The sequence below is a fragment of the Ipomoea nil genome, unplaced genomic scaffold, assembly GCF_001879475.1.
Source record: "Ipomoea nil cultivar Tokyo-kokei standard unplaced genomic scaffold, Asagao_1.1 scaffold3238, whole genome shotgun sequence".
Taxonomy (NCBI): domain Eukaryota; kingdom Viridiplantae; phylum Streptophyta; class Magnoliopsida; order Solanales; family Convolvulaceae; genus Ipomoea; species Ipomoea nil.
Genome location: NW_017619666.1, coordinates 490,967 through 517,876, shown reverse-complemented (window position 1 = coordinate 517,876; position 26,910 = coordinate 490,967). Strand labels below are relative to the sequence as shown.

At 38.9% G+C, this 26,910-nt stretch overlaps 1 protein-coding gene and 1 long non-coding RNA gene across 2 annotated transcripts; both read left to right on the top strand.

Moving 5' to 3' along the window:
* Positions 1 to 9,650: 9,650 nt before the first annotated feature.
* Positions 9,651 to 14,307, top strand: LOC109168966. The gene is made up of 4 exons (XM_019317846.1): positions 9,651 to 10,755; positions 10,819 to 11,426; positions 13,999 to 14,073; positions 14,119 to 14,307. The coding sequence occupies exons 1-4, from the start codon at positions 9,651 to 9,653 to the stop codon at positions 14,305 to 14,307; spliced, it is 1,977 nt and encodes a 658-aa protein (XP_019173391.1).
* Positions 14,308 to 17,793: 3,486 nt separating this feature from the next.
* Positions 17,794 to 25,941, top strand: LOC109168994. The gene is made up of 3 exons (XR_002052146.1): positions 17,794 to 17,804; positions 23,125 to 23,131; positions 25,762 to 25,941. It is a non-coding gene; the product is annotated as an uncharacterized LOC109168994 (long non-coding RNA).
* Positions 25,942 to 26,910: the final 969 nt, after the last annotated feature.

Genomic DNA, 26,910 nt, shown 5'->3' with positions numbered 1-26,910 from the left:
TATATATATATATATATATATATATATATATATATATATATATATATATATATATATATATATATATATACTAAAAAAGTGGCAAGCTGCCCGCCAGGCTCGCCCATCCAAGCCCACATGCCAAAAAAGTCCACTCCTTGGCGGGCTGCTATTTTCAAAACTCACCCCCTATCTAAGTAGAGGCAGGACGGGTTGACTTAAGTGAAAAAGGATGAAGTCTTGCAATTATCAAAATATCCTTCGATTTAATAGGCATTGGATGGAAATGTAAACGGATGACAACATATATATATATATATATATATATATATATATATATATATATATATATATATATATATATATATATATATATATGTATGTATATTTATGTATACATATGTATGTATGTATATTTATGTATACATATATATATACATATATATATATATATATATATATATATATATATATATATATATATATATGTTGTAAGTGTATGTACATTATGAATTTACGTACAATACACATTAATTCTAAAGAAATAAAATTGGCAATTTATATGGTAGCTTGTTTTATTTTATTAAAAAACAATGGACTAGTTCTTTAATTGAAGATGCTACATCTATGGACAAGAAGCTATCAAGATGAAGTCAAACGCTAGCCATGTGGACAAAATAAGAGGTGGTGAATTGTTTATTATTTTGAGTGGCTTTGGTTAACTATTATTAAGGGGTTGAAAGAGCTAAAGACTACTGCTATAAAAGGAAAGCTCTTTCCCAATTTGGAATTACAAATTCATGCGCTGAAACTTCGAAGAAAGCAAATTACTTTCTAAACTAATTTCTTTATTCTACTATAAGCATTGGTATTTTGTGTGGGTTTAAATTGTATTGAAAAGCTGTACCAGGTTCAGCTAAGACTCAACTTGAAGATTGTTAAGGATTGCACGACTCAGTCCTCAATAGTTGTTAGAAAGGGTTGTAGTGGTAAAGGCTGGAGGCCATTTATACTTACCTCTTGTAATACTCCTTTTGGTGAACATCTATTGTAACACCCCGTGTTACGACCTTTAAACCCGAATTAATTATTTAATTAATTTCATTAATAATAATTAAAAAGGATTTAATTTGATTAGAAATCTCTTTAATTAATTAATGTGGTCCATCACGGATCGTGGATCCTTGCCTAAACTAGAGTCATAAGCCTATTAGAAATAAAGAAAGTCAACATTTTACTAATCAGATCCTAATTAGGAATCCTAGGCCTACACATCTATTAGGAATAAAGAAAGTATACCTTTACTATTCAGATTATGGTTGGGATTCTCTTTAATTAATTAATATGGTCCACCATGGACCATGGACCCTAATCCCTAAACAAGTCCTTAGTCCTATAAGGAATAGAATTAGTAAACCCATACCATTCAGACCCTAATTAGGACTCCTAAATATATATATAAGGACATAGGAGGCACCTAGAAGTCACGCCACAATAGATATCACCACACAAGAATTTCCAAGGGACTCCCCACCACCAAGCCTAGGGAGATCAAAACGGATGGAAATCTTAGGGAAGAACCTTAATAGCCAAGGGATGATTAATTAAGGCTAAGAGGTAACCCATGTCTCAACAAAACCTATTTTCTTCGCTATAATCTCTTTCCTTGGCCTCCCTCTATATTCTTGTGTCTTGATTGAATTCTTCTATGATAATTATGATGATTGATAAGATGACTTATATGCTTTCTTGAGAATCTTGATGACCTTGATGTTAAAAAGAAGTTCTTGATTATGATGTGATGATTCTTAACGAATCTTGATATTTTCTTGATGTTGAGAATAAAATATGTTCTTGATGATTTGGGTGGGATTAGAGCCCTAGGTGGGATTGGGAATTTGTATTGAGGACATTCTTGATTTATATTTTGGTGGGAATTCGCATGTTCGGGTGTTGTTTATATTTAAAAACCGTAATAGGTTAAGTCCTACATGATTCTTGCTTTTGATCCGTTAATTGCTCGTGTGATGTCGTTATTTGCGTTTAAAAGTGTCTAAGCATGGTTTCGGGCTCCACAAAGGACCCCGGGGCGAATTTATGATGAATGAGTCAGTGGGGGGTAGGTGGGGGTGGGGGAACCCACCACTTACCCGCTACCTGGCAGCGGGCAGCCACCGGGCAACCGACTACCCGCTGCCTGGAAGAGCGCCCACCGGCGGGCAGCCACCGGGCAGCCGGCTACCCGCCGGCTACCCGCTGCCCGGAACAGCGCCCACCGGCGGGCAGCCGGCGAGTGACCCCCACCCACTGGCTACCCGCTGGTCCACACCCCACCCCGGGTCCTCGGCTTCCCCGTTTGATGTTCCCCGTTCCCCATGGTGTCCCAACGGATCCCGTTTGTCATGCTTGAGTCTAGTTTGGAATTTCGGGTACCATTCGTAGGTTAAACGAGTCTTAGGAATTGCATGCTAGTTGAATTGGTAACCCGTGGACCTAGGTGGAAGTTATATGTGCCCTTAAGAACTATTCTTAGTATGTGAATGAGCACATGTAAGCTTAATTATATGTCCCCCCCTTCCCTATGTGAATTATGTGTTATTATGTGCTATTGTGTGTTACGTGGTGCATGACCCCAACTTGGTTAAGATCAATTGGGCTATACGGGCAGTTGAATGGGTTGAGAACCATCCCAACTGTTAACCAGGCCGGTTAAGATCGGTCAGGGATATTAATATAGGACTGAGGTCCACTATACGGGCAGTTGAATGGGTTGAGAACCATCCCAACTGTTAACCAGGCTGGTAGAGACCGATCAGGTATATAAAGATTATGTATAGGACTGAAGGTCCACAAGGGCCTCGGTGATATGACCCACCGACCGGGACGCGCCAGGCGGTATGGGGCCAACAAGCCGAGGAAGGTTGTAGTCCCCCGACCTGAGTAATCAGGCGGTGTGTAGGGCTACGGCTGGCTGCGACCCACCGAGTGGTGGGACATCGGTATGTAGGACCGTAGTCTCCGAGGATCTTTGCCCACCGACTGAGTTTAGCTCAGCGGTGTGTCGGGCTTGATCTGCTACGGCCCACCGATTGTGCGCATCAACGGTGTGTAGGGTCGTAAGTCCCCCCTTGTAAAGGGGATCGCGGTCCACCGACTGGGCGCGTCAGCGGTGTGTCAGATCGTTGTCCGACGTTGAGTTCGTCAGCGGTTCTCAAAGGGTTGGTTGCGATCAACTCCCCTCGTACCGCGGTACTGAGGTAGGGTGCTGCGGGGCTGTGTTAATGCTATAGGCATTAACCCTCATGTTTGGGGCATGCGATTGGTCCCGTGGCGCCATCGATGATTATGTGATATGAATGATGATTGGATGATGACGTGGATTGGAATTGAGAAGTGGCTTGTGACCGTAAATGCGTATTCCTCATGATGTTATTGTTGTTGTCTGATGTACTTATCCCTATTTGCTGAGTCTATTCCTGGTTTTAAAACTAGTGTCTCTTAAGTATATGTCTTCCTGCTTCGAAATGATTTTTGTATATATATATATATATATATATATATATATATATATATATATATATATATATATATATATATATATATATATATATCTATACTATATTTCAACGCGTTGGAGTGGGTTACCAGCATCTCTCGCTGAACAGATATATTCGGCTTTCAGGCACAGAGGAGTAGACACTGGAGCCCGCTAGAGACTTGAAGCCTAGAGTAGATAGTTTCCCTTTCGGCCTGGGTGCCGTGCTTATGTATTTACACTATTGAGGATATTAGTTAGTTAGCCTGTGCACCTGAGTTCTCCAGCTGAGGTGTGGCATAGCACCCCGTACTCTATTATACTATGCTTTGAGATTTAATGAGAATTTACCTTTATTATATAAGTCTTAAAAGTTGAAAAATTTCGGGGTGTTACATCTATAGTGGATTGGGCAGACGTGGGTTGCCTCGCAGACGTAGGAGAAGGAGCTCCGAACTGCGTAACAATTCTTTTGTGTCTTTACTTTATTTTATGCGTTCTGCCTTTGTTTTTTATATTTGTTAAACCAAATCTAATTAATGAAAGTAATTGGTGCATAACTAAAATCAAGTAAAAATAAAGTTTTTTTTTTTTTTTTTTTTTTTTTTTTTTTTTTAAAATTCAAGACTCACGGTGCAATTTCAATTGGTATCAGAGCCTGTAGACTTTATTTATTAGTCTATCGATCTGGCGATTCCGTGCCTCTTGAATTCATATCTTCAGCGGCTTTTATCATTTATCTGTTTATTGCTTATTTGTTTGATCTCACGGGGTGTTGAGTGTTACAGAATGGATCGAACTAATGTTCTTCCCCAGTTGATTGGTGACAACTACGCCTATTGGAAGGCTCGCACTCGTACGCACTTAAAAGCTCTAGGTAAAGCCGTATGGCGGTCTGTGGTGTCAGGTTGGACACATCCCACCAAACCAAGCTCCAGACTGACGGAACAGAAGTAGTTAAGCCTGAGACTGAGTGGACTCAAACAGAGATAACTAACGCTGGAAACAATGATAAGGCTTTAGACACAATTTATTCTCTTATGCATGAAAGTCAGTTTTCAATTGTTGCAGGTATTGCTTCAGCTAAAGGTGCCTGGGAAGCTCTTGAGTCAACCTATGAAGGAACCAACTCTGTGAAACAATCGGAGCTGCAGCTTGTCCAGTCTGATTTTGAAGAGCTTCAAATGAATGAGGATGGGACTATCATTAACTTTCATTGACGCGTACAAGAACTGGCGAATCGTGCAATGGTTCTTGGTGAACCATTCTCACAAGCAAAACTTGTCAAGAAAATACTGAGATCCTTACCACCTAGATTTAGAATGAAAGTCACAGCGATCCAAGAACACGATGGTTGGGAAAACAAAACGGTTACTCAGTTAATGGGAAATCTAAGAACCTATGAAATGGAAATATTAACTGATCACACGAAAAAACAAATAAATGTAGCTTTTGCCGCTGAAGAAAATAATGTTGTATCTGATACTGACGAATCAGGTGATGATACAGTTGTCTTTTTAACAAAACAGTTTTCCAAAATTCTGAAACAGGTATCCAAGAACTCACGCAACCAAAATGCACAAAGAGGAGCAACATCGTCCAAAGCCGGTCCCAGGACAGGTTCATCAAACTTCAAACAATCTACCTTCCGTCCAGGACAGTCCAAAGAAAAACCTAATAATAAAGGAATTAAGTGCTATGAATGTGAGGGCTTTGGACATGTACAAGCAGAGTGTGCCACCTATCTTCGACGCAAAAAATCCATGTCGGCCATTACATGGAGTGACGACGAGCCCGAAGTTGAAACAACTGGATCAGATGTCGAAGAAATTTCGGGTAACTTTGTTGCGTTTACTGCCCGTGTTGTTGGTTGTTATGAGTCTATTGAAGTGGCTAATTCAGAGGGTGGTGAGTATGTTTCTGCGGAAGATTTAGAATTAAACGCTTTATCTTTTGAAGTTGAGTATAATAAGTTGTATCCCAAATGGGAAGCCCTACGAAAAGCTAATCGTAAAATAGCAAGTGAGATAGAAATTGTAACTAATTCTAGCAAAATCTATCAAAATCAAATAGCAGATAGGAATGTTCTTCTTAAAGAGGCAGCTGATCGAGAAGGAAATCTACAAAACGAACTACAGACTAAAAATGTTCTACTTAAAGCGGCAGCTGACCGAGAAGGGAAACTACAACAAGAAGTGCAGACCTTGAAGCAGGAGCTAAGCACCTACAAATGACAAATCCAAATGATGGATACCACCTCAACACTTGACAAAATTCTTGACTCCGGAAGAAAAACTTCTACAAAATTCGGTCTGGGCTTCACTGGAAGCAACTCAAAAGATAAAACCATTTTTGTCAAGGCATCTAGACCCGATCCGGAGGATGTTCCTGAATCTAGCACATTGAAACGCACTCATGGTTTAGTAAGGTCAAATAAATTTCACTATAAAGTCTATAACTCCGTGTGTCATTATTGCAGGTTTCGAGGTCATACCAGACCTGAATGCTACTACTTTTACAAGGATCAAAGAATCGAGAAGTCCAGGCACAAGAATATTCAACCTTTCACAAAACAAATTTGGGTTAAAAGGCTGACTACGTTGATTTTGTTTCTTTTCATTCTAAAAGTGCAGGAAGAGAAGAAAAATGGTACGTTGACAGCGGTTGTTCCCGGCACATGACAGGAAATGCCAAGTTTCTAAGTAACGTAAATGCCAGCAAAGGTGAAGTCACCTTTGGCGACGGCATTAAAGGGCAGGTTACTGGAATAGGCACTCTCTATGTTGCTGGTTTGCCAAAGCTAGACAAAGTATTACTCGTCAGTGGACTTCATGCAAATCTTATCAGCATAAGTCAATTATGCGATCAAAACTGGAATGTGTGCTTCACAAAAAACAACTATAGTGTTATGGATAAGACGAATCAATGTGTTATGGAAGGTAAAAGATCAACTGATAATTGCTATATTTTAACAAACAATTTGCTTTGTTGCAGGACCAGCATAGACGAAGCTGAACTCTGGCATAAAAAACTGGGCCATTTGAGTTACAGACTTCTTGATAAACTTGTAAAAAATAGAAGGTGTTCGGGGGTTACCAAAGATGAAAGTCGAGTCAACTATCTGTGGTGCCTGCCAAGTTGGGAAACAAACAAAATCGTCTCATCCAGCTCAACCTACCATAAACACAAGTCGATGCCTCAAATTGGTCCACATGGATCTCGTTGGTCCAACTCAAACAGAAAGTTTCGGAGGTAAGAAATACATACTGGTATGCGTCGATGACTTTTCACGTTTTTCGTGGGTAATCTTTCTCAGGGAAAAGTTCGAAGCTCCTGAAGCCTTCAAAACACTAGGGTTAAAACTCTAAAAAGAAAGAAATGAGTCTATTATTCGAATCCGAAGTGATCACGATAGAGAATTTGAAAATAAGCTGTTCGATGACTTCTGCAACCAGTCAGGAATCACACATGAGTATTCAGCTCCAAAGACTCCACAGCATAACGGAGTTGTGGAACGGAAAAATCGCACAATTCAGGAAATGGGAAGGGTTTTACTAAATGCAAAAGGATTACCACAGAAATTCTGGGCAGAGGCAGTCAATACCGCATGTCACATCATCAATCAAGTCTATCTACGTCCAGGCACAACTCAAACACCGTACGAATTATGGAAAGGTAAGAAGCCTAACATTACATATTTTCATATTTTTGGCTCACGGTGTTTTATTTTGAAGGATCGAAATCCGGTCTCAAAATTTGAACCAAAAAGCGACGAAGGAATCTTTCTCGGCTATTCAACAAATAGCAGAGCCTACAGAGTTTATAATAAAGTGACCAAAACTATCATGGAATCCACAAAATGTTGTAATTGATGATCAACCACGTGAGATAGTAGAAATTACTCAACCCGTGATAGAACCTGAAGCTAACCGTCCAAAACCCCTGATGTTGACACTCCGGAACAAAACCCTGAGTCATCCATCTCATCGCCCATATCTAATCAACCTGAACCTGAACCAGATTCAGAATCAGACAATGATCAAGAAGACATTGACATTCCAACACGTATTTAAAAAAATCATCCAATCCAAAATGTGATTGGAGATCCCAGTTCAGGTGTGAAAACTAGAGGTAAACCAAAATGAGACTATCTTGAACTAGCCGGATATTCTTGTTACACGTCGCAGATTGAACCAAAGAATATCAAAGAAGCTTTAACCGATGAACACTGGATCAAGGCCATGCAAGATGAATTGGGACAATTCGAAAGAAATAAGGTATGGACCCTAATTCCTAAACCAGAAAATGTCAATGTTGTAGGGACCAAGTGGATCTTTCGAAACAAGACTGACGCAGCCGGCAATATCGCTCGAAATAAAGCACGACTTGTAGCTCAAGGTTACTCCCAAATCGAGGGAATTGACTACGATAAAACATTTGCTCCAGTAGCTCGTTTAGAATCAATCCGGCTACTTCTGTATATTGCTTGTGCTCTAAAAATCAAGCTTTTTCAGATGGATGTCAAAACAGCCTTTTTGAATGGCTATCTCTCTGAAGATACATATGTTGCGCAACCAAAAGGGTTTGAAGACCCACATCATCCGGACTATGTATATAAGTTACAAAAAGCCTTATACGGTTTAAAACTGGCCCCGTGAGCCTGGTATGAAAGACTTGCCCAATGTTTACTTCAAAACAATTATAAACGAGGAGGATCTGATAAAATCCTATTTATCAAACAGACAGGTAAACACATAACTATTGCACAAGTTTACGTTGACGATATTGTTTTTGGATCTACACAGACAGGTGAAACAGATCAACTAGTCAGAGTTATGCAACAAGAATTTGAAATGAGCATGATTGGTGAGCTCACGTACTTTCTCGGACTACAAGTCAACCAATCCAAGGAAGGGATTTTTATATCCCAAACAAAATATGCACGAAATCTTGTATCCAAATTTGGTCTTGACTCGGCCAAAGATGCTAGAACTCCTATCTCAACAACAACCAAATTATTCAAAGACGAAAATGGAACTTCTGTTGACTCCACACTGTACCGAAGTATGATCGGCAGTCTACTATACTTAATTGCTAGCCGACCAGACATCATGGTCAGTGTAGGGATGTGTGCTCGCTATCAAGCAGATCCAAAAGAGTCACATTTGAAGGAAGTAAAACGTATAATAAAATACGTTAAAGGTACGCTCAATTACGGTATTTGGTATTCCACTGACACTAATCTCAGTCTCACAGGATTTAGTGATGCTGATTGGGCCGGGAACGCTGATGACAGAAAAAGTACATCCGGTGGATGTTTTTTTATTGGAAAAAATCTTGTCGCATGGCTTAGTAAAAAGCAGAATTCAATCTCGCTCAGCACTGCAGAAGCCGAATATATAGCTGCGGGTAGTTGCTGTACACAACTGCTCTGGATGCGTCAAATGCTCTCTGACTATGGTTTAGATCAGAAAAATATGACACTCTTTTGCGACAACACCAGTGCTATTAACATCTCCAAAAATCCGGTGCAACATTCTCGAACTAAACACATAGATATTCGTCATCACTTCATCCGTGAACTGGTAGAAGGAAAAGAAGTAATGTTAGATTACATCTCTACTGAAAAAAATTTAGCTGATCTATTTACTAAGCCGTTGGACAAGTCACGATTTGAACTACTCAGAGCAGCCCTTGGAGTATGCAATCTCATGGACTGATTTTTCATCTGCCAGGTATCTCGCATAAATTATTTATCCTATTTCTCTAGGTTATTATTTTTCAGATTTTTTTTATTCACCTGTTTACTCAACACGGCAATCAGGTATATTCCTATTTTTTGTCAGATTTTTATCCTATTTAATTTTGTTTTATTATAATCTTATTAATTCATGTGGTGTAATTTAAAAGGGAGTCTAACCAATTAAATCCTAATTAAGTTTCTCTTTCCCTCTTTCCTAACAAAACTCAAAGTCAAAACCTATATTATAGCTTTCAATCATGTCATCCCATCACCTTCTTTTCTAACCAATCCCATTCACCACTACCTTTAAGAATTTTCGAGACACCACTATCACCTTCCATCTTGGTTTCTTCCTTCACCGTTTCTGCCGTGTCTCTCTCCCAAGCTCCATCAATGGTGAATCCTAATAGAAATCCCTTCACCATCTTCACCACAAATTTCGAACTCTGTGCCCTCTTTAAACAAATAATTGATGCCGATGTACCCCTTACCCGTGAATCTGAGGACCGTGTTCTGTCTTCTATTATTCACCATCCGAATATCATTGCTGATCTAACTGCTAAAGAAACCCGGCAACTTCGCTCTCTTGCCCGAAATATCACTGTTGAGCCTTGGCCCATCCCTCCGGACAATGAACACAGTGGATTCGCTTCACCTTCGCCGGCCAAGTCCCACAAAGATCATCCTTCCTCCACTCAACCTATCGGTATGTCATTCTTACCTGTCTCTCGGAAACTTAATGTATCTCTCAACATTCCAGAACAATTTTCTACATCACTGGCGCCTAAAAATATTTATTCACTCCCTATACCCGGTGACCCATATGATCCAGCCACTCATGGTTTACATAGTGTCTTCCCGTCATCTTCTAGTCTATCTGATGCATTACCTATTGTGCCTAATTTAATAGCTTTATCTGATTTCATGCCTGCAGTATCCTCTCCGTTTTCCATTAGAAATGTCTCACAATATGTCAATGTACCTTCTGCATCCCTACACTGCTCAGCTTTTGGCATTCCTGTCTCTTGTGAATCCAACCCTCCAAAATCGGTGACGGAACCTGTGCCTTTGGTTGATACACAAGCATCTGTCCCTATTGTCTCGATTCCCTTTGCAGCTTCTTCCCAAAAAGGGAAGGGAAAAATTGTTTTTTCAGGTACCGAGAAAAGGAAGCATGAGTCACTAGATGACGTGGATATGTTCTCTCCCAAACTTCAACGAAAGAGTTCTCTTCTTCCACCAAGAGTCAAACGGTCACGAGCGAAAACCTTTGTCACAAACATGTCTCCTTCGACCGCTACTGCTAAAAGTGCTCCATCAAGCTCTCAGCCATTGCTCAAAAAGAATTACAGTCCAATCTTGCTTGACAGTAACCTTAAAGCTGACTGGGAAGTTCATTCCAAAAGGGATTTGATCATTGAAAAATTTATTAATGAAGAGGATCTTCTCGCAAAGTGCAATATCCTTCCGCTTTTGAAAGATCAACTTCTGTTTTCCAGTCTTTCACTTCCTGGATCTTATTCTGCATGGTTGGCAGCTGAGTTCTAAACTAATCTGATAGTGGACACCTTCACAAATGGTTCGTCCCGGTTCCATAAGGTTTTCATCCGTAACCGATGGTATGCTTTTGGGCTTGCCGAGATCAATGCCTACCTAGATCGTCCTTCTCAGGTCCAGTCTGTCGATCTGGATTTGAATCTTCTTATTGCTGTCCTCACTCACAATAAACGGATTGCCTGGCCTGAAAACGGTTTAAAATCTCAAGAGTTAACCATTGTGTATTCGATTTTGCTCCGCCTTGCCTCTGCCAATTGGCTCCCTGCCGTCCGTGTACATCACTTTTCTGAACAACTGGCACTACTACTCTACAAGATTCGTAACCGTCTCACATTTGATCTCGGGGAAATTATCTTTTCTCATATTTTGGCTTATCATGTGAAAAAGAAAGAGGCCAAGATTCACCTTCCATATCCTTGTCTCATTTATGGCCTGCTCCTTGCTCAAGGATTTCGACCGTACAATGATGAACAGGTTACTAAATCAGACATCGCTTATGTTTTTGATGATCGGCTTACTCAGTTTTCACACTATGATGACCGGGACTCTCTCTATCCGTCATCCGTTCCAACACCTCCTCTCTCCGCACCGGTCTTGTTGGTCCCAAAAGAGGTAAGGTGAAAGTCTAGAAGGGGGGGGGGGGGTGAATAGACTTTCAAACTTTTTCGCACAGCACAACAATTGCTAAGACAGAGATAAACCAAAACTCTTAACTAGATTGTTAGAGTATGGTGCACAGCGGAAATAAATAAACATAAAGTGTGTGTGAGATTGTGTGAGCAGTATATCTTCGTGAGAGCGAATATGTAAAGAGCAGTATGTAAAGAAAGCAGTAAAGAACACAAGACAATTATAGTGGTTCGCGAGGTGGTGTAATCCTCCTACTCCACTTGCTCTTTTCTCCAAGAGCCAATTCACTATATCTACCACTCCTTGGTTCCAAGATACAATGAATTTCCGTGATCTAGTGCTTTGATCACAAAGCCCGCACTAATCACGCCCAGTGACACCGCACTGCTGCTTCGGGTTTCACGTCGCCGCGCTACTATCCCAGGATTTCACGACTCCGCGTTACTTTCCCCCCGTCTTCCACACTCCGGTAGAAACGTATCCGTGATCTGGTGCTTTGATCACCAAGCCCACACCAATCACGCCCAGTGCCTCCGACACTGCTGCTTCGGATCTCACAGCTCCGTGTGACAATCCAGGATTTCACAGCTCCGTGCTACTTTCCTCCCTTCTCTTGTTTTGCTCCAAAACAAGTGTTGTCTTGCTTCCAACTTCTGAGACTCTGTAGATGATCTTCAATGATGCGCAGGTCTCTTTGATGAAGATAAACACTCTGGAATGATTTCTCTTGACAGCTTTGAGTGTTTTTCTCTCTTTGAATATATCAAGTAAAGCACTTGATATTTTTGCTCTGCTTTGCTCTGTTTAAGAACTCTCAGAATATTTCTCTTTTGAAGCTCTCTGAGTTCTTTTTCTTTTCTCACTTCTCACTTGAAGATTTTTGGTATGCTCTGTACCAAATGAGATTTTTGCTCTATGCTCTTTCAAGCTTAATTGCTTTATTCGATCCCTTTGATGGATTCGAATTTTCTGCTCTCTTGTTCGTGAGTTCTTTCAACTGCTCTTTCTTTCTTCTGTTCTTCAAGTCTTCATATCTTCATCATTTTATAGCTGGTAATGAGAATCTTTCCGTTGGAAAGAGACGCTCTCATTTTTGAAATCTTGTATCTTTTGTCAGAGATCTTATCTTATCTTCTGCAAAAATGTCAGAAAGAGATAAGCTAGCCGTTGATGGAGTTTTATCTCCATGTAAATGAGCTCCCAAACTTCATATGATATTCCTCTGGTTTTACGTTGAGTGGAAATATCTGGGTCTCAGTTTTGGTGTAGAATGGCTTCTCTGATTAGCTCTGAAGTGGTCCTTGTATCTCTGGGATTTAAAAATATTCATCAATTTAATCCCATACTAGTTAAACTAGTATTTTCCTTGTGAGAATATTTTTCACTGTAAGTTCTGCTTCATCTTCTTCATTCTCACGTCTGGGTGTTCTCAGACTTCAAACTGGCTTTGAACTTTCACCCAATTTGAATTTCTCCTTTGTAATTGACACCCAATTTCAATTGGCTTGTAATTGGCACCCAATTTGAATTTCTCCATTGTAATTGGCTCTCAATTGACTTTGACTTTCAATTGGCTCCCAACTGCTCCTGGTGCTTTCAATTGCTTCCTAAGGCTCTCAATTGACTTTGACTTTCAATTGGCTCCCAACTGCTCCTGGTGCTTTCAATTGCTTCCTAATTTGAATTGTTGACTTTGACTTTGAAATTGGCTCCCAGACTTCTCCTGGTATTGAATTTCATCTCAATTCAATTTGATCTCCATGTCTTCTTTGAATCGGTCCCCAACTTTGAAATTGCATCCCATACTACAACCTCAATTGGCTCCCAATTTCAATTCTACATTGGCTCCCATATTGAATTGATTTCCATGTGAAACTTGCTCCCAATTTCAATTGATTTTGATTTCTCTGAAACTGGCTCCCAATTCCTTTGAATTGGCTCCCAAGTGCAATTGCATCTCAATTGCCACCCAAGTGAAATAGATGCAATTGCCACCCAAGTGGAATTGCTTCCCAATTTCCACTTGTAATTGACCCAAGGCTTAAACTAGCGCCCAACTCCATCAGATTAATTTAATTTGACTTCTCAAATTTTACCTTGTAAAATTGTTGATGGTGAGTTTCAAACTTGAGCCATTTCGAATAATATATCAAGCATCATCCACTTCGTCCGTACAGCTTTTGATTAAATCTCCAATCACATTTGATGTACTTCTTTCTTTCCATAGATGCTTGATCTCCAAGTCAATTTCATGCATTCTTCCAATATTAATTTTCTTCACGAAAATTCTTCTGGGATATCTTTGAGTAGTAGCGACGTGAATATTGTATCATTCATCTTCTTCTTCAATTTGTCATTTTCTCCAGACAAATTCTTGATTTTCGGCTTTATATCTTCTTCTTCTATTTTCATCCATTTTCCTCTGTTTTTCTCTTTTCATAATTAAATAATTTCCCGATCACGGTCTAAGACTCTACTAGACCTAGAAATAAAATTGGGGGATCTACAAATACAAATTTGGCATATCAAAACCATTACACTTTATTCCTAACAGGTCTCCTTATCCGAGAGTGAGTCAGCTCCGGTTACTGCCACCACTGCCATCCCTAAGAAATCTCCGACTCTCCTGGTGCGTCGACAGTTAGTTGTTACCCTTCAGGCCTCTGCTGCATAGCTTCGCAGTTCTATTGCCTCTCAACAAGCCACGCTCTCGGGATTTGATAAGTTATTGGAAGAGCAGCTGCGAGAGATTTTCCGGCTTGAGACCATTCATGCCAATATCCTTGCTGCCAGTCGCAACCGTACATCTGCTATTGATGATGATGCAACCTCTTCGGACTCGGGTACCCCATCTGCACGTTAAACCTATCCACTTTGATGTTCACTGATTTTTGTTGTCAATTTTTTTGGCATAAAAAAGGGGGAGTATGAACAAAGGGGGAGTCTTTTGGAAACAACTGCTTGGTAATATTGGTAATGTTATCTCTTAAGTATGGTATGCTGTTTGGAAATATTTGATTGGTAATGCTATTTCTTAAGTATGGTATGCTAGTTTGAAACTTGGTAATAGTTGATCATTTCTTTGGTATGCTATGGGAATAGTATGATATGCATCTATGTTCTCTTTATATTCTTGATTTGCTTCTGGGTTCAACCTAATAATGAAGTCCAAGAAAAGTAGTCTGCTCGAGGGTTGCTTCTCAATTAGGTATACATGTAAAAGCATACTAACTAAGGGCAATTAACTTAATAAAAAAATTCAATTATTTTGTTTATCACTCTTGCCCAAAGTTTATGCTTTAGTTATTTTTGTGCCAAATAAATTGCCAAAGGGGGAGATTGTAAGTGTATGTACATTATGAATTTACGTGCAATACACATTAATCCTAAAGAAATAAAATTGGCAATTTATATGGTAGCTTGTTGTTTTATTTTATTAAAAAACAGTGGACTAGTTCTTTAATTGAAGATGCTACATCTATGGACAAGAAGCTATCAAGATGAAGTCAAACGCTAGCCATGTGGACAAAATAAGAGGTGGTGAATTGTTTATTATTTTGAGTGGCTTTGGTTAACTATTATTAAGGGGTTGAAAGAGCTAAAGACTACTGCTATAAAAGGAAAGCTCTTTCCCAATTTGGAATTACGAATTCATGCGCTGAAACTTCGAAGAAAGCAAATTACTGTCTAAACTAATTTCTTTATTCTACTATAAGCATACGGTATTTTGTGTGGGTTTAAATTGTATTGAAAAGCTGTACCAGGTTCAGCTAAGACTCAACTTGAAGATTGTTAAGGGTTGCACGACTCAGTCTTGAATAGTTGTTAGAAAGGTTTGTAGTGGTAAAGGCTGGAGGCCATTTATACTTATCTCTTGTAATACTCCTTTTGGTGAACATCTATAATGGATTGGGCAAACGTGGGTTGCCCTGCAGACGTAGGAGAAGGAGCTCCGAACTGCGTAACAATTCTTTTGTGTCTTTACTTTATTTTATGCGTCCTGCCTTTGTTTTTTATATTTGTTAAACCAAATCTAATTAATGAACGTAATTGGTGCATAACTTAAATCAAGTAAAAATAAAGTTTTTTTTTTAATTCAAAACTCACGGTGCAATTTCATATGTGTGTATATATATATATATATATATATATATATATATATATATATATATATATATATATATATATATATATATATAATTCTACCTTAGTTTGATTCAAGATATGCATTGGACCAATCCATATCCTTTACCTTTGTTGCATCTTCTATATCTCTTTTCATTATGTGCATTTAGTTTTGGTTTATTTAATTTCGTCACTTTCACCTTGTTATGATTGAACTAGCTTCACAAGAATCAATCCGAGTTAGTGCTTAGGACCACATTCCTTGTGGGCTGACACCCTAGAATACTCATGGGGTCTATAAATTTAGTTGACCTCAACGTTGCAATCAACTTGGTTTGGCAGAGTTGATAATGCACAAATTGAACAGACTTTGGCTCATATTTGTAGATTAATTTTTCACTTGTCCTAATCATTTTAAATGATTAAATTTTGTATATGTTAATTGAATGATAGCTTTATGCGTGATTTGAACGGCTCTTGGTGTGTTTTGAATGGTTTTCTTTTTTGTAATGTTGGCAAACCAATGCAAAGACAAAACAAATATTATAAAATTAAAATTTCCACCCAAAATGACAAATGTTCAGTACTTTGATTGTAATTTGATGTAGAAATATCCAATTAGAATGATTTTAGCAGCATTGGAAAGTCAATTTAAATAGCTACAACTCTTATGAAGACCATAAAGGCAAATTCTGAAGTTAAAGGACCGAAATCAGTCTAATATTCGAAGTTGTCTTGTAGAGTATTTCGCCACGACAAGAGTTAGTAGAATGGTTGAGATCTTTTGTGACAACCCAAAAATATTTTTCCTAAATTTTATTTTAATAAATTTCAAAATAATTATTTTCACTCTTCCGAATTTTTTTCTAAAAACGGTGTATGAATTAAATATTTTAAATCGAGTTTTTAAAACAATTCAACACCAAGAAATAACCTATTTTGAAAATCCTAAGTCTCAGGTATATTTATGTACCAAGTTTTGATCCAAAAAGTCAATTTGAGTGAAACCTGAACCCAATGTTTTAATTAGAAGTTATCTTTTAGAAACTCTATTTTTGACCCCAAAGTTATCTAAAATTATTTTAATGCCTTGGACTATGTTATATAATGAACCCGGATGTTTTCTACAAAGCCAAAGGGGATGTTTGATTTTTGAACAAGCAAATTTACCCTTCTACCCTCATCAACCAATGAAATCAACCTAAGGTTTTGGACCCCTATATAAGTATCACTATTCCATTCATTTTCCCCTGATCCCCTTTTTTTGCCTCTCCACTCTATTTCTTAGAGTTCTACCAAGAAGAAGAAGAAATCACAGTAAGTGTTTGCATTCCATATCCTCCATCCATTCATCTCATCTCTTAGGATATCCATCTATTCCTCCAATCTCTGAGTTTTTCCTTAAGCTTTATGTGTGTTTGTTTGTTTGAGGAGAATATGTGGTGAATGTGGTAGTATCTGAGAAGAGAGAAAGGGGATCCACACAAGTGAAGGCAAAGCACAAGGTATAAACCATGGACTCCCAAACTAAGATTTTACTCTGTTAAATGCTAGAAGCTTGAGTTAGATGTTTATAAATGCTAGAAAATACTTGTTGATGAGTTATTTGTGTGTTGTTGATGTTCTATGATTGATTTATTGAGGTTTGGAGGTGTATTTTGATGCTTTGTGTTGATTTTTGGTGAAGAAGAAGGCTCTGGTACACACTATCTGGTGCACCAGATGACCTCACGGTCCTAGCCAACAGACCTAGGCAAGGTCCGCTGGCTAGCACCGTGAAGTAGCGGACCATGGGAACGGATCCCAGCTGGATGCCCAAGGCCGCCGCTTGGCGGAGCCAAGTGGCTGGGCTTCACAAGCCCCGTCACCAAGCTCCGCTAGGCCAAAAGTTGAACAGGCCGGGCCCTCTGTGGCTCATCTATGTTTTGTTCAGATCGGGACTCGTGGCCCCTTGCGGCTCGGACACTCGGGCTCGTTATGACGCGCTAGTAGAAGTTGATTTTGTTTGATTTTGAGATAGGAGACCTGTTTAGCAGATAGAGGAATTGAAAGATGAATGCTCTGTGTGTTGGCTGTGAACTTGGCTCTGTGAAGGAAATTTTAGCATTTGAGTATATAAATGTTGAGTAGCATGCTTAATACTTTGTTGGCTCTTGTTGAGAAGATTTGCTAAGTTGTTGAGAATATTGGCATGAAATATTGTATTTTCCATCTTCTCAGTGAATGAGCATTTTAGTATATTTCAAAGATTAAGTGCAATGAAGGCTCTAAGTAAAGCCTAAGATCTATTTCAAAAACCTATATCTATTTTGGAAAATCTCTATCTTTTGCACTAAGAAGATTGCATGATAATTTGATTTCCAAAATGTGAGAAAGAGAAGTGTTTTGAGATTTATGTGCATTGCAAAGCTTACATATTATAGAGTTTATTTGCATGAGAAAAGAAGTTGCATGAGTTATATATATGCTATCTATATCGTGAGGAAATCTTGTTTTGGAGGCCCCGTTAGGACTAGGTCCTTTCGGAAGAAAAGAGAAAGAAAGAAGTTTGAGAAAGGAATGAAACTATCACAGAGGACTGACAGATGTTTATGAAGTAGCTTGGCTGATATTCCCGAGTTGCTAGGTTGGATACTACCCGCCGGGCTTGGAATCCTGGTTAGGGGGTGTGTGCACACTAACAAGTACGATACCTGATTCCACAAATATTATATAAGAACTAAGAGTAACGGTTCTGTGGGCGAGATGAGTATTAGGCTGGCTAGATGCCAAGCCCAGATAGGTTCGTTCACGATTCGTGAAGTTCCTACCACGCCCACGAGTACAGAAAGAAAGCAAGAAAGAAGAAAGAAGGGAAAAGTGAGTCATGAGATTCAACAGAAAACCTCCATAGAAAATGTTCTTTTTATGTAAAGAGCGAGAGTATATCTATATTTAAAGCATCATGTCATATCTTGTTGCATGACTTAGCATGAGTTGCGTTTAGAGCTTTTTGAGAAGTAAAGTCTTATTGTTGTTTAAGAGTTAGCATGATAGCATGATCTTGCTTGTTGAATCTCAGTTATCTCTTTAACTATCAGTATGAGTATGAGTAGTGCATATTAGACTATATTTGGAGATATCTGTTGATAGCATGAAAATGTGTTAAAGTATGAGATATGTGTAAAGTATGTTTATATGAAGTTTAGGCTGCAAGCATATAAAAGTGTTTATGATTATCTATGAAGACTTGTTGACTGAGTGTTGTAACTTGTAACTGATTATATTCATACTTGAGATTGCGTATGAATGAGAAATGTTTTCCAATCTATATCTATAGTACTTTACAGGGTTGAGTGATTTTATACTTAGCATTAATTTGCTAACGGGTTTATTTTCCTACTTGTTTTATAACCCCTTTCAGGTGGGCCCAGTGTTTGAGAGCGCACGCGATAGTTAGTGCGTAGATTTGAGATGGTAGTTACTAGTTTAGTTTTCTACCTTAGTCGTACTGTTGATAGATGTTGTTTAAACTGTCTTTTTTTGGTGCGCAGTGTGGACACCGGGGTTTGTTCCCCACGTTTATGATGTTTGTAGAGCTTGACTCTAGTTTAGTTAATTGTTTTGTAGCCTGTGCAGTCACCGCGAGTGGTGGTTGTGGCGGTGACACCCTTAGCTGATCATTTGAATGTTTAATTAGTTATCTAAGTTTGCTTATTTACCTTGTTTAAGCTTATATAATTGGGATTTGGATTTTAGAAAAAGGGGGTGTTACATCTTTTTCTATAGTGGTTTGACACGGACCACGCGGTGAGACTGGTCTTCAACACGACGTGATGCTCCAGATCTACAATTTTATGCTGCGCAAAATTGTCATTTGACCCCTTCTTTTGCCACCTATAACCTGACCCATGCTCAACGGCAAGCACGTCTAAGGTGGGTTTGTGCCTATAGCACAGTAACCGCTAGGCCTGTACCTTTTGTAACACCCCGTGTTACGACCCCTAAAACCAATTAATCATTTAATCAATTATCCAAAGAAAGAATTAAATTACAATAATTAATTAGGAAAAAAGGCCCACCATAGTCCGTGGGCCTCACCTCAAAAAACCCAACCCCTAGTCCTAAAAGGAATAGAGTTAGTAAGCCTATAGTATTTGGGCCCTAATTAGGACTCTTAGATATATAAATAGGGGACATAGAAGACACCTAGAACCCACACCACAATAATCTCTCACCACACAAGGAGCTCCAAGAATTCCCCTAGGAGAAATCAAGAAAGAAAGAAGACTTAGAGAAAGACCCTTCATAGCCAAGGAAATTAATTAAGGCTAAGAGGTAACCCATGTCTCAACAAAACCTATTTTCTTAGCTATGATCTCCCTCTAGGCATCCCCCTGCATTCTTGTGTATTGATGATTCAGTTATGATATTAATGGTGTGATCTTGATAATTGATGTTATGATTTCTTGGGTAATCTTGATAACCTTGATGATGGAAAGAGATTCTTGATGATTGTGTGATATCCTTGATAAACCTAGATACCTAATGATTGAGTGATATTCTTGATAAATCACATTGTTGCTTAAAAGATGAATTACGTTCTTGATGATTTAAATATAATTAGAGCCCTAGGATGTATCGTGAAACTCGTGTGGTGTTATTCTTGATATATTGGGTGGGAATTCGCATGTTTGGGTGTCAATTATGTTTAGAAAGCATGATAGGATATGTGCCGTATGTTTCTTGCTTTTGATCCGTTAATTGTCTACGTGTTGTCATCGATTGCGTTTAAAGGTGTCTAAGCATGGTTTCGGGTTCCACAAAGGCTCCCGGGGCGTTGTTTGTGAAAAAGAGTCAGTGGGGGGTAGGTGGGGGTAAGGGACCCGCCACCTACCCGCGGCCAGGTTTGGCGTCGCCGGCAGCGGGCAGCCGGCAGGCAGGCGACTGCCCGCCGGGCACCCGCTGCCCGGAAATTCCTCGCCGGCGGGTGACCCTTCACCCACCGGCTACCCGCTGGAAATTCCCCCGCCTCGGGATTCCGGCTTCCACGTTTGATGTTCTCCCGACCCCCGTGGTGTCCCAACGGACCCCGTCCATCGTGCCTATGTCTAGTTTGATGTTCGGGTACCATTCGTAGGTTGAATAAGTCTTATATATTGCATGCTAGTTGGATTGGTATCCCGTTGGCCTAGGTGTTAGAAGTATGAACCCCTTAGGAGTATTCTTAGTATGTGGATGATCACGCATAGGTTTCGTTATACGATTTCTCCCCCTTTCCAATGTGTCAATGTGAGTTGCATGTGTTTGCTATGTGTTATGTGTGCATGAAACCCCAATTTGGTTGCGATCAAATTGGTTATTCCTGAGTTGTGGTTCAGAAGCTGGCTGTGGTCAGATTTACACTCTCGGGCTGCGGTCCACCGTTTGGTTGCGATCAAACGTTTTACATGAGCTGCGATTCATATTCGTGGCTGCGGTCAAATGACTACTCTTGGGCTGCCGTCCACTATTTGGTTACGATCAAACATTATGATGAGCTGCGGTTCATCGGTCGGTTGTGATCGACCCCTCCGTGTTGCGATACAGGGCAGGGTGCTGCGGGGCCGTGTCAGAGCTATATGCGCTGACCCTCATGTACGGGCATGCGATTGGTCCTGTGGCGCCATCAAAGTGTGCTATGTGATGAGATATGGATAGTTTGATGTTATGAATATTATGAAAGCGTGACCATAGGATACATGCTAGTAAACTGTATATGCTTGGTTATGACTATTGGCTGTGCTTATCTCTATCTGTCGAGTCTGTTTCCTATGCTTGTAAATTGTATGACTGTTGACTGTGCTTATCCCTATCTGTCGAGTCTATGCCCTGTTTTACAAAGCTAGAGTCTCCTAGGATATATCTTCATGCTTCGAAATGGTTTTTCTTATATCTATGTATATATCTATATGTACTGTATTTCAACGCGTTGGAGTGGGTTACTAGCATATCTTGCTGAACAGATATATTTGGCTTTCAGGCACAGAGGAGTAGACACTGGAGCGCGCTAGAGTCTTGGAGCGTAGAAGTAGATAGTTTCCCTTTCGGCTTGCTTGCCATGCTTATGCATTTACATTATTGAGGACATTAGATAGTTAGCCTGTGCACTTGAGTTCTCTTGCTCAGGTGTAGCATAACACCCCGTACTCTTTATGTTATGTTTTGAGATTTAATGAGAATTTACCTTTATTATATAAGTCTTAAAAGTTGAAAAATTTCGGGGTGTTACAGTTGGTATCAGAGCCTAAGTTTGACCCTAGGATAAGACTCTTAAGACTAGTCTTTAAGACAATAGGCTTGAACTTTAGGTATTTAGGAACGTAGGACTCAGGAACCTTAGGACGCGCGGTGAGACTGTCACTACAAGAAAAATTGCGAATCGCGACGGAAAATTACGACGGACAATATTCCGTCGTGATTTAGCAACGAAAACGGCGACCGAATGCATTCCGTTGCTAAATAGCGATGGAAACGGCGACGAAATTAAATTCCGTCGTGAACTTTGGCGCTAAGATAAAATAAAGCCCGCGAAATATTGGCGTCAAACAATTACGACCGAATTTACGACGAAAATATTTTACGTCGTCCATATCGCGACGGAAAAGGCGACCGAATTTATTTCCGTCGCTAAATGACGACGGAAATTGCGACCGAACGAATTCCGTCGTTAAATTAATTAAGTTTTTATGTATAAACTAAATATGGCGACGGAAATGGGACGGAATTTGTTTACGTCGCAATAGTTTTTTTATTTTTTATTTCTCTGATGTAGCGTTTTGTTACTTATAACCCTAAGCTAATTAAATCGCACTCCAAACGCAAGAACACGTCTTCAGAACTCCAAAACGCAGCCATCTTCAGAACTCTGCCGAACACCGCCGAGCTTCTCCCGTCGCCGTCCCCGTGCAGCTGTCCTCGTCGCCGTCCCCGTGAAACCCGACGGCCGTCGCTTCAGAAAGCAGAACTCGTCGCGAACGCAGAATGCAGAGATTTGGACTGGTAATTCTTTAAATTGAATACTTCAATTTTTTTTTTAAACAAAATTGAACGTAGAACAGAACTGATTTTTTTTTTTTTAAATGCTAATTCCTCTGATTTTTGTTCAAGTTGAATTGAATAGTTCATATAGAATTGATTGAGTGCCCTCCTTCTTGTTGAACCCTCCTTCTAATATCTGTTATGATTTGAAATAGAATAGTTCATATAGTTCATAACCCTAATTTGTTATGATTTAATATTTCCTTGGAGTAAATGTTACTGGTTGGCTCGGAAAAGCCATATGAATTAATTTTATCAATACTTCTGGTGATTTGAGTAATTAGGGAACTTATTGAATGACTCTGTGATGTTGTTTAATGCCTGAACAAGGAATAAAAATTGTGAACACATCTTATCACATCCTATATGCCTGAACAGTGAGGCAATCTGAAATCCTATTTTTTAGTGTCATTCTTCTTCCATTGCCAATCGGAAATCCTATTTTTTTAGTGGCATCTTCAGTGTATTTATTTCTCATAAATCCGGGTTCTTCAAGAGGTTCTGTAGTTTTATATACGCATCGTTCTAGTTCCCGTTAATCTCTGCGTAGGTTGTTTTTAGTTAAGTGTGTTCAGAATGCAATTGTATTGTTTAATTCTTGTACATTTTTTGGGGGGATTGTTCATAGGAGTTGAATTTTGTAAAAGAAGTTAAAATTAAAAAGACCACATTTTGGGTTTAACTATTAGCATTTTTTACCTTGTTTAGAAATATGCTCATATATAATTCACTTTGGATTCAAGTGAGAACACAAACTATTCCGTTATTTCTCTTTTTTGAATAGTGGTGAAAGGGGCACTTTGATGGAGCTTTTGCAGATTAACTGTGTGGAGATTTTTGAGTCTTTGGTTTGATAAAGTATGAGTGTGCAGTTAAAGAAAGGAAATAATCACTGTCATGCTTGCAAAGATAAGATCACAACAAAAGTTTCAACTACTTAAAGGTCCAAAGTAATTGTATATAATAATCATCTGTTTGCCCATTTTCAGTGAAATGCACTTTGATATGTACGTGCAATAGAATTTCTCAATAACTTCATTAATTATGGACAATACACATGGGAAGTCTTCCATTTGTTTTATGTTGAAAAGCATGCACTTATACTATCCTTTTCTGTGAGCAGGCACTGAGCATACTTTCAGTTTCTCTTCTTGCAGTTGAGAAGCTCTCAGATATTTCTCCATTATTTTTCACTGGGACTCTTGAGGTCAGCTTCATGTGTTTCTCGAGTTAACAGAGTTCTGTACTTGGTTTTACAATTTGCGCATTGAACTACTTTAATGCAGGCCATTGTTGCTGCCCTCTTTATGAATATATACATAGTTGGTTTGAATCAGTTGTCTGATATTGAAATAGATAAGGTATGACAATTATCATCTCAGATTCGTATTTCGTGGCCTCTTTATAAGCTCTGTATGCAATGGTTTTGTTTAATGGCATTCATGTATAAATGCACATTTGGTTGATCTTTTAGGAGTTATGCCACTTAGCCACTGCGTAATGGATGATCAGTAGGAAGTTCTTTAGATTGTTGATTCTTTTTCCTGTTTTACCTTTTCAAATTATGATTAATTTTTGAACACACAGAACTAGCTGAATTTTGTGCATCTAGACTAGTTCACAGTAGAAACTAATATCTTTCTAGCTTAACTATCAGTTCTATTTTCCAATAGATTTGATAGTCCCCAACATTCTTCGGGGAACACCTTTAAGTGGATGAAGTTCATCCAGTAATCCTGAACATAACATTTCTATTAAAGCTAAAATAATTTAAGAATATATGGTAGTCATGCATGATTGTGGCTTTTAAACCGTTTACTAAATGCGAGGCATGAATGATTATTGCCTTTGGAGACATGTTAGACTTACTAAGGTTCAAAGACTGGAATTTTAGGAGCCATCCTATCGGTCTTGTAGACGGATTCACAATTCTCCAACGATAATGTTCAAATATCCTCAAGGACCTGCGCTGGTCCCTTGGTTGGGTGCCTTTGATATATTATTCTTTGAATGATTTTACTTTTTACTTTTTAGTATCATCTAATTTTACTTTGGGATTTCATCAAATTCAATTGTTCTTCTTTTACCAATCTAATTTTTTTCCTGCTAGTGCATTTGAAGTCTGAACCTATTCTTCTTTCAGGTGAACAAACCATATCTTCCATTAGCATCAGGCGAATATTCGGTGAAAACTGGCATAATGATCGTTTCATCTTTTGCTGTTATGGTAATAAGATATCCATCTAGATTTTTGCATGAAGCAATATATCCCTTTAGCAAGTGTGACTAGACCACTTCTCGATCTAGAATGCTTGACAGGTCAATGCTGAGCTGTTTACTCAATAAATTTAACACATATATGGATGTTGTTGCTCTAGTTTCAGCTGTGCTTGCTTACTGCCAATATATATAGAATTGTCTTGATTTCAGCAGTATCATATTTGTAAATGAATTGTGTTTTGTGGGTTTTGTTGTTTGATGATTAATCTTGAGACTGTTGTGGGAATGTTTTACTATAACTATGAGATATTGAGATTGATTGTTTGGAATTGTTATCTTGTGGCAAATGAGTAAAATCTTAGGGAAGATTCTATGTAAATTCATTTAGCCACCAATAACAAGTACCTTATCAAGGAAAGTGAAATGTATAGAGGGCTATATGAATCATATAATTCCTTATTCAATTGGTAATATAAGGAATAGGTGGTAGTAGAATTAAATGGTTATATTATGGCCCTAACCTTAAATTAAATCTTTAAACTTTCTTATGATACCAGATGTATCACTAGTTTATTCTAAAGTGTGTTATTCAAGGTTTATCATGCTTGTTTAAAAAAAAAAAAAAGTGCCATGACCACTGCTGGCTTTACATATCATATCCAAGACCTTTGGTGGCATGGCAGCTTAGGTGTCAGAATTTGGATATAACAGCTCTATGAAATGTAGAAAAACTTGTTATGTCAAACTTATACCTGAACCATTTTTTGATGTATGGGGTTGCATGTTTACTCTGCTGACTTATGCTGAAAAAGAATGTTTTTTTAGCGTATTTGTTTTGATTTTCAAGGACCCTTTTCTGTAATCGTGTTCATGGGTTTGGGTTTAAATTTGTTGTTCGACAGATACTGTGAAGCTAAGTAAGAGTTCAGGCAGTATTCCCCGAACCCCGAATGGAGAGAGATGACTATAAACCGAAGGGAGCATAAAGAAGTAGGCAATGAAGCAGATGGCTATTATGGTGGGATCAGAAAGCTTTACAGTGAGGATGAGATCTCTAAGTGGAAAAGCTTTTGGCCAAGCTGCACCCTGGATTAACCACGAGGATGAGATCTCTGAGTGGAAAAGCTTTTGGCCAAGCTGCACCCTGGATTAACCACGATTTACTCGCCCCATCATTGTGCATTTTCTAACTTTGAATAGTATATATAAACAGCTCTAGGAAAGAATCACCAGGCCTTTCTGTCTCAGTTTTATGCAGAAGATGCCTAACTAGAGGTTTGTATCCTATAGTCTGTAAGGTCATGTAAATTTTCATTGATTAAATGAGAAAAAATTTCCAGTTGTTTATACAAGTCAAATGGGCAACTTATGTCTTGTCTATACTCCTCTCTGCATTTAGTTCTGGATTTGAATGTTTAATATTTTAAAAGCTCATATTACTATTTAAAAAAATATATATAAATGAATTTTATAAAAAAAATAATTAAAAAATATGATGGAATCACGACGGAATAGCGACAGAATAAAAAATATGGCGACGGAATATTTATTTACAAAATAGCGACGGAATTAGCGTTGAAATAATTTCCGTTGCCAAAGGGCGACGGAATTGCGACGGAAAAAGTTCCGTCGCAAAATTGCGACGCCTTATTCCGTCGCCAAATCCGTTGCCATATTTGGCGACGGAATTATTCCGTCGCGTATAAAAATACGACAAGCTCATAGACGACGGAACGGATTCCGTCGCAATTCCGTCGCGAAACGTGATTTGCGACGGAATTTTGCTGTTTCGCGACGGAATTTTTCCGTCGCGATTCGCGATTTTTCTTGTAGTGTGTGAACCCTACACATAACTCTCCCTCACTTTACCCTACACTTATCTAAAGGGAACTTTCCCCTCCATTTATCACACCAAAGTAAGGGTACCAAAACTCCCACCCAACATCCTTATAAACGTTCACCCAGAAGAACGACAACATGGCACCAAACAGAAGACAATCAAGAACACCGGAACGCGACATACACGACCCGCTAACCCAAACTCTGCAGCAACTAACACAAG

Bases quoted from the DNA above. Each gene is read 5' to 3' on its own strand.
- LOC109168966 (XM_019317846.1), top strand. From the start codon at position 9,651: ATGGTGAATCCTAATAGAAATCCCTTCACCATCTTCACCACAAATTTC. The intron at 10,756-10,818 runs GTCTTTCACTTC...CTAATCTGATAG, and splicing joins AGATCAACTTCTGTTTTCCA to TGGACACCTTCACAAATGGT. The intron at 11,427-13,998 runs GTAAGGTGAAAG...TATTCCTAACAG, and splicing joins TCTTGTTGGTCCCAAAAGAG to GTCTCCTTATCCGAGAGTGA.